The following is an 11,154-nucleotide window of genomic DNA, read 5'->3' on the forward strand; positions in this document are numbered from 1 at the left end:
CTGTCGAAGACCAGAATAGATCGGGGCGGCCGCGTGCTGATAGAATTACAAAAGCTGTTAATGTTGTTAAAGCCTTAATTCGTTGAAACCCCATTAGGAAGTAAAATATCTTATCGTGAGAAATAAATATTACCGTTATGACTATCGCGTTTTATAAAACAAGACCTGAAGCTCGGTGCTTATCGTCGATATACAGGACATGCTCTAAATCAATCTTTACAATTAAAGAGAGTGGATCGATCAAAACGCCTACTGTCGTGATACGCAGGTGAAAGGCACAGAAATATCCTCTTTACCGATGAAAAATAATTCACGATTGAAGAACATTACAATAAGCGAAATTATAAAGTGTACGCTCACAGTTCTAAAAAAGCTGCTCAAGTGGCCGGAAAGGTACAAAGTGATCATCATCCTTCGTCAGTGATGGTTGGGTGGGGCGTGTATTATCAAGGGGTCACAAAATTACATTTTTGTGAAAAAGAAGTGAAAACTTCAGCCAAAGTGTATCAAGATACAGTGTTGGATCATGTTGTGAAATCTCTCAATAATACATTTTTTTTAAATATACCGTGTACTTTCCAGCACGACTCTGCACTTGGTCACAAGGCACGAACTACCCAAACCTGGCTTGAAATCAAAGTTCCGGACTTTATAAGAGCTGAAGACTGGCCCTCATCTAGCTCAGACCTCAACCCTTTAGACTTCAAATTATGGTGAGTTTTAGAGGAAAAGGCCTTTTTTTTTAACGCTGGGGAATCTATTTACAGATACCCGGTCGAGGGGGGTAACGGACCGGGTTATGTCGGACTCCGGCGATTCCTGAAAGGAAGAAGGGGAGAAGAGAAGGGCCGAGGTCCTTCATCTCCCCCAATTTCTCACAGGAGACTACGCCTTGAAAAAGGCGCGCGAAGCACTTGCCCCGCAGAACGACTACCGAAGAAGACATGGCCTGCTCTAAACGACACGGTGACATTGAGTCTTAAAAAATCTTTCAATGGTGGCCATTTTGAATAGAATATTTTTTTATTTTTTGCTAAGACTTTAATAAATACGTAGGCATAAATTCTAATAATATTCTAACTTCTAACTATAATAATATTATAACTTCATTAAAAAAATGTATTTTCATTTGTAACAGAACTTAAGGCTGGACTACATATAGCCATATGTATTTTGGATAATCTGTAATAGCTATATACAGTACTAGCCGTACTCACCCGCTTCGCTGGGCATTTGAAATTAACATTATTATTTCTCACCCCCACAAAGATTCTCATTATTAACGCCCCCGCAACTGGTGCAGGGAGTCCAACACTCATATAAACATTAGCCTATCCATTAAAAAATATATTTTCTACACGGATACCAAGTTTCAAGTCAATCGGATGAATGGTTCAGTAGTTATAACGGAACATCCGTATAAACCACTGTAGATTTATATATTAGATTATAGATGTATATTTTTTTAAGGTTTCTATAAGCGTATTAATTCACTAACAAACTTGTGCATATCTTTTCGGGAATATTCGGTGCTGCCGTGCGATTCTCTAAAATTCAAACAAGAACTCGCATCTCACTACGAAATTCTCCATCACTTCGCATTCGCAATGGAATGACCTTGATTTGGCATTCTGTAAACACTAATCTTAATTACCCTGCCTCGAGCGAAGTGAAGTGACAACGAAGTTTGTTTACAATACTACTAGGGATAGCCGTATACACGCAAATGTAAATCGAAGCTTACCGGTTTCAGTTTTTCTTTGTATTTAGAAGCATTCTGTAAGAAAATACTATGAATTTAAGCTTTGGTGTCTAAACCACATCTAATATATCAAAAAAGAAAATTAAAAGTCATATATTTATGAAATTAATTGTAATTTCTGGCTGTACGCTAAGTTCCTTTGCGTGCACTGGCGAATACCAGAATTAAAAAACAAAATTTTAATTGTTTTCAAAACAATTTCGAGCGGTCGGAAGTTTTTATTTTGCTTTTTCTAGATTTGTTGTTACTTTGTGAGTGAATTTAACGTTAAATAAAAATTATGAGGTAAGTAAAAGTTAATTTGAGGCTATCAATGTTTCATCCATTCGTTTTTAATGTAAAATTTAAATATATTACCAACAGATTTAAAGAGCGTTCTTCTCATCCGACATTGGCGCAAATAGAGGCATTGATAAACGTTTTGGGTTAAAAGCTAGCGAAACAAAAGGATTAATCGAATCTCAACATGTTCAATAAGAGAATAAGGATATTAAAAAAATATAGGAACTAAATTCTCTTGTCAGTTAAGATCCATTCCCGGTGAGATATTTAGGACATGTTAACATATATTTATGTATGATATATCTATCTACAACGTTTTTATTGATGTTCTATTTTAACAGGGCATGAAGGTAATTTATTTGTATCTCAAATTCACCAACAAAAAAATTATTTTGAATTAAATAAATCAAATCATTAACAATTTAGGTATTGCAAGTTAGATTGATGTTGTTGGAATGTATTTATTGATGCAGAGGTGACTGTATCTATGGTAAAGGGTGTGCATACTGGTACAGGGGTGGCAGGCAGTGCCAGAGTATTGACTAAACTGACATTATGTTGGCTAAAGGCTGCATAGTCAGTTTAAAATAAATGAACAAAATTTAGGCATAACCTATTTTATTATATTTAAGGAACTACAACAGATTGAAAATACTAATCCACATCATCAGAATATTGTAAGGAGAATTTATAGCCCACTCGGAAAATGTATCAGTATTGGAACAATCGCAAACATACAGGTATGTATGTTATGCCTAATTATCTGAAATAAATACCTAAACAAAACTTGCATTTTAAAAATTAATATTTATTGCCTTTTTAGCATTGCATCAAGAATCACCTATTTTGCAGTCATCATCCTCTAACTAAATGCAAGTGACTTCTACTTATTGTGATGCTACTACTAGTAGCTCCAGCCACAGTAGGTCTCACATGTTAGTCAAGAGATTGGGTTGATATGTGTTTATTCAGGTCAAAGTACCTATTCATTGAACCACCATATTAGGGACATTGATTTGTGTATAAAGCTGTTACTTGTAAATAAAAACATTTTGTTGCATGTATTGTAAACATTGTATTTTACCTAACCTTGTTTTTAAATAAATTTATTATTTTTTTCAGCACCTCAACACCTGACCTGCTATTTCACCACTTTTACAATGAAAAGCAGAGTGTACTCAAATTACTGAGAGAATTTTGTGGATAGAGGAACTGCAGGTGAAGATTCAGGGTGTTCATATGTGTGTCGTCCAAAGCATTTTTGAACACAGTACCATATATAACTTAATGAAACTTACAACCATGGGGGAATGAATAGTCGACAATCTGCAAGAAGGATGAACTGTTGGTGGAATTAGCACATGCAGCTAGCAATTTTAAACCTGTATTTCCACTTAAGTTACTCATGCAAACAAATTTCAAAATTATTGTATATAACTATTGAATAAAACTATAATAAAACTATTTTTATAAATCATTAATTTATATTTGAAGTTACTTCACACTATAAGTTAGCTAATTAGTAAAATTTAACAAAGTAATTCAACATGACCACCATAATGTACATGTAATCTCATCATCTGAAATCATGGGAACTGGCAGCTCTGCACAATTGCAAATGTTGTGCAAAACACAACACGCAACAACTATTTTTGCTATCTTATCAGGGTGGTAAATTGGCACCCTATAGATCAGCAAACACCTGAATCTACTCTTTAACATACCTATTGTTCTTTACACTGAGTTACGGGCAGTGGAATGAAGGCGGTGCTACAAAGCTTCAGGAGTATCTTTCTCCATATTAGCAATAGCTAGCTATTATTAGCAGGTATTAGCTAGCATAGCATAGCGTTATCGCCTATTTCTGCCGTGAAGCAGTAATGCGTTTCGGTTTGAAGGGTGGGGCAGCTGTTGTAACTATACTGAGACCTTAGAATTTATATCTCAAGGTGGGTGGCGCATTTACGTTGTAGATGTCTATGGGCTCCATTAACCATTTAACACCAGGTGGGCTGGGAGCTCGTCCACCGATCTAAGCAATGAAAAAAAAATTAGCAAAAGGTGTCATAAGGTTGGAACGTTGACAATATACAGAAAGCCCGAAAAGATGTTAAATAATTATAATGGTCATTACTTGCTGTCATTGACTAATCTAGTAGATTTTATTTTGTTTTGATTATAAGTGAATAGTTTATTTAAGATAAATACTATATTTCACAATAACTTATAGCAATATACACAATTACAATTTAACTGAAATGAATACAATCTGAATACATAGGTTCTTAATACACATTTCGTTTATGGATTACATATGAGAATTTCGAAAAATATTAATAGCTTTACAAATTGTACATTTCTTGCATGATATTCTTTGCGACAGTAAATCCATCTTTATTGGTAGCAGATCTTTTTAAGGCCACCAACTTCCCATCAATACACCCAATAACCCAAAGGATTCTAAATTTTTCATAAAAACTGCAATATTTAGCATTACATTAATATTGGTAATTTTTTATGAAGAAAACATTTTTTTATTTAGCTTAAACCTCTCCTCCTCCTCCTTGCATCGGTTTCCTCATTACTGAGGGTCGTGGTCATGGCCTTGAAACAGTTTGTTTTTTATAGTGCACCGCCATCTGTTCCTATTTAGCTTAAACCACCTTCTTCTTTTTTCTTTGCTTTTCCTTCAACTTTTGCCATTCTTGAGCATTCTGTGGGAATCTTAAATATTTATATATAGTTGCTGGGTTGTTCAGAGCCTCCAAAACCTCAGATATACACTGGGATGTCTGGGACAAATGTGTTCTTATATTTTCTTTTATGATTTTTTTGGTAACTTCAATTGGCCAAAAATAACAAGGTGCACAATAACTGAAACTAAGAAATAATCATTAAACAATACACATAGTTATTAGAGAATCTAATTTGTATTCTTTCAAGATATTTTTGGTAGATTAGTTTAGTGGTATTGTTTTACAATAATGGGAGAGTTGGATATAAACAAATGGGCAAACTTTAATATTAAGTTATAAAGTACCTATTTTGTACATAAAGACACAATCTTACCACGTGGAATACCTACCTTTAGAAGAGTTGAAAGTCCTTTTCAATGGCTTTTAGTGGTCTTCATCAAAGGGTGTAATTCACACCCTAACTGGTTCATATGATCCTTCGACAATCTATACACTTTCTTTATACTTTTACATGGTCGTCATCTCAAGTTAAAAGTGATAAATTGTGAATTTCGTAGGCTTGTCGACGCATTTCACGCTGATCCGTAGCGTCAGCCTCTTTCAACAATGTTTTCAATAAAAACATACGCTCCACAAAATATCGATGAAGAATAAAGTTATTTTAAAGTGCAATTTTGTTAATTAATAGTATTTTTTTAATAATTAACAGCGGTTTATAACGTTTTCGTATATTCTCACTCACAACAAACACATAAAACACTAACTTTTGATTTGACAATTATAATGATTTTGCGATGCGAAGTTCTTGCCGAAATTCGACGTGATTTGCACTACAGAATGCCGTTTCAAACGTCAACTCATACATTTTAGTAAAAAAACTCACGCTTGCTAGTTCAATTCACCCGCGAGGGGCGCTAGTGTAGATTCGGCACTACAATGAAATTTACAGAATGCCAATTTGAAAACTCACACCAAATTCACGTGCGAGTTTGTTAAACAACGCTTACAGAATCGCACGGCTGGTCGTTGTACCTGACTTTTTAAAGTTGATTTCTGTCACTAACTTTATTAAACGCTCTTAAATAATGTTTTGTATTTGATTTTACTAATTAAAATTGGTGTATATTTAGTAATGTTGAATAATTCTTAGTATTTTCGGGTATTATATAGGCGTAGTTGAGCCACTGGCTCATCTCGTCCATAAATTTCAACATGATTAAAAACCAAATAAAACATATATAAGGTTTTTTTGTACTGTTTTAATGAAGTTGTTTCAGATTTTATTTTAAATTTCACAATTTCAACATGCACTGAGAGCTCACAAAAAGTTCTTGATGAACTAATTAATTAAGCAATATATAAGCAGTTTATAAATTCTTAAAAAAAAGAAAAAAACGAAAGGCTCATAAAGATTGAATATTGTTTTGTTAATTCAACTAACTATAAAGTATTTGAAACATAGGTAATTATAAAATGAAATTGTAACCTTGGATTTCATAATTTTCAGTTAATATAATTTTTAAAGAATAAAATAATTGTGCTAGGTACTTCTTGAAATTTATCTTCATGGATCTGCAATGATGTAAGCAAAATTATAAGTCCCTTAATACATTAAGTATTTAGATGGTTGTGCTTCTTCCACATTCCCGAAGATCTTGCTAACCATTTAGGAATATACCTATATATTAAGAATTTAATCAGGCTTGTAACTGAAGTTTGCTAAAATGTTTAGTACAGTACTCAAAAATTTACACCAATAAATAAATTTTGGCGTGAAATAAACGAATAAAAAGTCACGCTTAACATTTTCGGGTCATGGAAAGTGACAAGACGAAAAAATACGTATTTAAAAGATCAAAATGGTATAATTTATTTCATATATTTTAAATTAATATTCGAATAGGTTTATGAAACGTATTATTCAAGGATCGTTTCAAATACCTGTCTTATAATCAGTGCTAAAGTTCATATAGACTATTATAGACCATTCATCATATCTTCAGTCTGGCCATAAATACGGTTACTTAAAAACTTTTCTTTTTTTTTTCAACTTTTGAATTATTTTGAATTTGGAACAAGTATATTATTTTAAAAACTTTTTTCGATATTGCTATTTTACATATTTTTTCATGTTCATTGTCAAATTACAATATGGAATGGGGTGTTAAAGAAAATAGGATTGGAGTGATCGCCTTGCACAAAGATGGTCATAATCAAGACACTTCAAAAGCTTGGTATCAGCCGTATGTTCGTATATCGTACTATCAACAGATACAACAACACTTCGTCTGTCGAAGACCAGAATAGATCGGGGCGGCCGCGTGCTGATAGAATTACAAAAGCTGTTAATGTTGTTAAAGCCTTAATTCGTTGAAACCCCATTAGGAAGTAAAATATCTTATCGTGAGAAATAAATATTACCGTTATGACTATCGCGTTTTATAAAACAAGACCTGAAGCTCGGTGCTTATCGTCGATATACAGGACATGCTCTAAATCAATCTTTACAATTAAAGAGAGTGGATCGATCAAAACGCCTACTGTCGTGATACGCAGGTGAAAGGCACAGAAATATCCTCTTTACCGATGAAAAATAATTCACGATTGAAGAACATTACAATAAGCGAAATTATAAAGTGTACGCTCACAGTTCTAAAAAAGCTGCTCAAGTGGCCGGAAAGGTACAAAGTGATCATCATCCTTCGTCAGTGATGGTTGGGTGGGGCGTGTATTATCAAGGGGTCACAAAATTACATTTTTGTGAAAAAGAAGTGAAAACTTCAGCCAAAGTGTATCAAGATACAGTGTTGGATCATGTTGTGAAATCTCTCAATAATACATTTTTTTTAAATATACCGTGTACTTTCCAGCACGACTCTGCACTTGGTCACAAGGCACGAACTACCCAAACCTGGCTTGAAATCAAAGTTCCGGACTTTATAAGAGCTGAAGACTGGCCCTCATCTAGCTCAGACCTCAACCCTTTAGACTTCAAATTATGGTGAGTTTTAGAGGAAAAGGCCTTTTTTTTTAACGCTGGGGTATCTATTTACGGATACCCGGTCGAGGGGGTAACGGACCGGGTTATGTCGGACTCCGGCGATTCCTGAAAGGAAGAAGGGGAGAAGAGAAGGGCCGAGGTCCTTCATCTCCCCCAATTTCTCACAGGAGACTACGCCTTGAAAAAGGCGCGCGAAGCACTTGCCCCGCAGAACGACTACCGAAGAAGACATGGCCTGCTCTAAACGACACGGTGACATTGAGTCTTAAAAAATCTTTCAATGGTGGCCATTTTGAATAGAATATTTTTTTATTTTTTGCTGAGACTTTAATAAATACGTAGGCATAAATTCTAATAATATTCTAACTTCTAACTATAATAATATTATAACTTCATTAAAAAAATGTATTTTCATTTGTAACAGAACTTAAGGCTGGACTACATATAGCCATATGTATTTTGGATAATCTGTAATAGCTATATACAGTACTAGCCGTACTCACCCGCTTCGCTGGGCATTTGAAATTAACATTATTATTTCTCACCCCCACAAAGATTCTCATTATTAACGCCCCCGCAACTGGTGCAGGGAGTCCAACACTCATATAAACATTAGCCTATCCATTAAAAAATATATTTTCTACACGGATACCAAGTTTCAAGTCAATCGGATGAATGGTTCAGTAGTTATAACGGAACATCCGTATAAACCACTGTAGATTTATATATTAGATTATAGATGTATATTTTTTAAGGTTTCTATAAGCGTATTAATTCACTAACAAACTTGTGCATATCTTTTCGGGAATATTCGGTGCTGGTCGTTGTACCTGACTTTTTAAAGTTGATTTCTGTCACTAACTTTATTAAACGCTCTTAAATAATGTTTTGTATTTGATTTTACTAATTAAAATTGGTGTATATTTAGTAATGTTGAATAATTCTTAGTATTTTCGGGTATTATATAGGCGTAGTTGAGCCACTGGCTCATCTCGTCCATAAATTTCAACATGATTAAAAACCAAATAAAACATATATAAGGTTTTTTTGTACTGTTTTAATGAAGTTGTTTCAGATTTTATTTTAAATTTCACAATTTCAACATGCACTGAGAGCTCACAAAAAGTTCTTGATGAACTAATTAATTAAGCAATATATAAGCAGTTTATAAATTCTTAAAAAAAAGAAAAAAACGAAAGGCTCATAAAGATTGAATATTGTTTTGTTAATTCAACTAACTATAAAGTATTTGAAACATAGGTAATTATAAAATGAAATTGTAACCTTGGATTTCATAATTTTCAGTTAATATAATTTTTAAAGAATAAAATAATTGTGCTAGGTACTTCTTGAAATTTATCTTTATGGATCTGCAATGATGTAAGCAAAATTATAAGTCCCTTAATACATTAAGTATTTAGATGGTTGTGCTTCTTCCACATTCCCGAAGATCTTGCTAACCATTTAGGAATATACCTATATATTAAGAATTTAATCAGGCTTGTAACTGAAGTTTGCTAAAATGTTTAGTACAGTACTCAAAAATTTACACCAATAAATAAATTTTGGCGTGAAATAAACGAATAAAAAGTCACGCTTAACATTTTCGGGTCATGGAAAGTGACAAGACGAAAAAATACGTATTTAAAAGATCAAAATGGTATAATTTATTTCATATATTTTAAATTAATATTCGAATAGGTTTATGAAACGTATTATTCAAGGATCGTTTCAAATACCTGTCTTATAATCAGTGCTAAAGTTCATATAGACTATTATAGACCATTCATCATATCTTCAGTCTGGCCATAAATACGGTTACTTAAAAACTTTTCTTTTTTTTTTCAACTTTTGAATTATTTTGAATTTGGAACAAGTATATTATTTTAAAAACTTTTTTCGATATTGCTATTTTACATATTTTTTCATGTTCATTGTCAAATTACAATATGGAATGGGGTGTTAAAGAAAATAGGATTGGAGTGATCGCCTTGCACAAAGATGGTCATAATCAAGACACTTCAAAAGCTTGGTATCAGCCGTATGTTCGTATATCGTACTATCAACAGATACAACAACACTTCGTCTGTCGAAGACCAGAATAGATCGGGGCGGCCGCGTGCTGATAGAATTACAAAAGCTGTTAATGTTGTTAAAGCCTTAATTCGTTGAAACCCCATTAGGAAGTAAAATATCTTATCGTGAGAAATAAATATTACCGTTATGACTATCGCGTTTTATAAAACAAGACCTGAAGCTCGGTGCTTATCGTCGATATACAGGACATGCTCTAAATCAATCTTTACAATTAAAGAGAGTGGATCGATCAAAACGCCTACTGTCGTGATACGCAGGTGAAAGGCACAGAAATATCCTCTTTACCGATGAAAAATAATTCACGATTGAAGAACATTACAATAAGCGAAATTATAAAGTGTACGCTCACAGTTCTAAAAAAGCTGCTCAAGTGGCCGGAAAGGTACAAAGTGATCATCATCCTTCGTCAGTGATGGTTGGGTGGGGCGTGTATTATCAAGGGGTCACAAAATTACATTTTTGTGAAAAAGAAGTGAAAACTTCAGCCAAAGTGTATCAAGATACAGTGTTGGATCATGTTGTGAAATCTCTCAATAATACATTTTTTTTAAATATACCGTGTACTTTCCAGCACGACTCTGCACTTGGTCACAAGGCACGAACTACCCAAACCTGGCTTGAAATCAAAGTTCCGGACTTTATAAGAGCTGAAGACTGGCCCTCATCTAGCTCAGACCTCAACCCTTTAGACTTCAAATTATGGTGAGTTTTAGAGGAAAAGGCCTTTTTTTTTAACGCTGGGGAATCTATTTACGGATACCCGGTCGAGGGGGGTAACGGACCGGGTTATGTCGGACTCCGGCGATTCCTGAAAGGAAGAAGGGGAGAAGAGAAGGGCCGAGGTCCTTCATCTCCCCCAATTTCTCACAGGAGACTACGCCTTGAAAAAGGCGCGCGAAGCACTTGCCCCGCAGAACGACTACCGAAGAAGACATGGCCTGCTCTAAACGACACGGTGACATTGAGTCTTAAAAAATCTTTCAATGGTGGCCATTTTGAATAGAATATTTTTTTATTTTTTGCTGAGACTTTAATAAATACGTAGGCATAAATTCTAATAATATTCTAACTTCTAACTATAATAATATTATAACTTCATTAAAAAAATGTATTTTCATTTGTAACAGAACTTAAGGCTGGACTACATATAGCCATATGTATTTTGGATAATCTGTAATAGCTATATACAGTACTAGCCGTACTCACCCGCTTCGCTGGGCATTTGAAATTAACATTATTATTTCTCACCCCCACAAAGATTCTCATTATTAACGCCCCCGCAACTGGTGCAGGGAGTCCAACACTCATATAAACAT

At 34.0% G+C, this 11,154-nt stretch overlaps 1 protein-coding gene and 2 long non-coding RNA genes across 3 annotated transcripts; 2 read left to right on the forward strand and 1 right to left on the reverse strand.

The window, feature by feature from the left end:
* The first annotated feature begins 1,528 nt into the window (after positions 1-1,528).
* LOC149500844 (uncharacterized) lies at positions 1,529-2,979 on the forward strand. Its single transcript, XR_016324685.1, has 3 exons — positions 1,529-2,047; positions 2,126-2,784; positions 2,868-2,979. It is a non-coding gene; the product is annotated as an uncharacterized LOC149500844 (long non-coding RNA).
* Positions 2,980-3,508: 529 nt separating this feature from the next.
* LOC114242738 (uncharacterized) lies at positions 3,509-5,753 on the reverse strand. The gene is made up of 2 exons (XR_003624665.2): positions 5,130-5,753; positions 3,509-4,924 (listed from the first exon to the last, which is right to left on the reverse strand). It is a non-coding gene; the product is annotated as an uncharacterized LOC114242738 (long non-coding RNA).
* Positions 5,754-7,264: 1,511 nt separating this feature from the next.
* LOC149500845 (uncharacterized) lies at positions 7,265-10,861 on the forward strand. Its single transcript, XM_089735302.1, has 2 exons — positions 7,265-7,741; positions 10,410-10,861. Exons 1-2 carry the CDS (start codon positions 7,452-7,454, stop codon positions 10,480-10,482), a joined length of 363 nt encoding a protein of 120 aa, XP_089591428.1. The 5' UTR covers positions 7,265-7,451; the 3' UTR covers positions 10,483-10,861.
* The last annotated feature ends 293 nt before the right edge of the window (positions 10,862-11,154 follow it).

The sequence above is a fragment of the Bombyx mandarina genome, chromosome 19, assembly GCF_030267445.1.
Source record: "Bombyx mandarina strain Sakado chromosome 19, ASM3026744v2".
Classification (NCBI taxonomy): domain Eukaryota; kingdom Metazoa; phylum Arthropoda; class Insecta; order Lepidoptera; family Bombycidae; genus Bombyx; species Bombyx mandarina.

Excerpts from the sequence above, each read along its gene's own strand:
- LOC149500845 (XM_089735302.1), top strand. The coding sequence starts at position 7,452 with ATGGTTGGGTGGGGCGTGTATTATCAAGGGGTCACAAAATTACATTTT. Across the intron at positions 7,742-10,409 it reads CCTTTAGACTTCAAATTATG|CACGACTCTGCACTTGGTCA; the intron begins GTGAGTTTTAGA and ends TGTACTTTCCAG.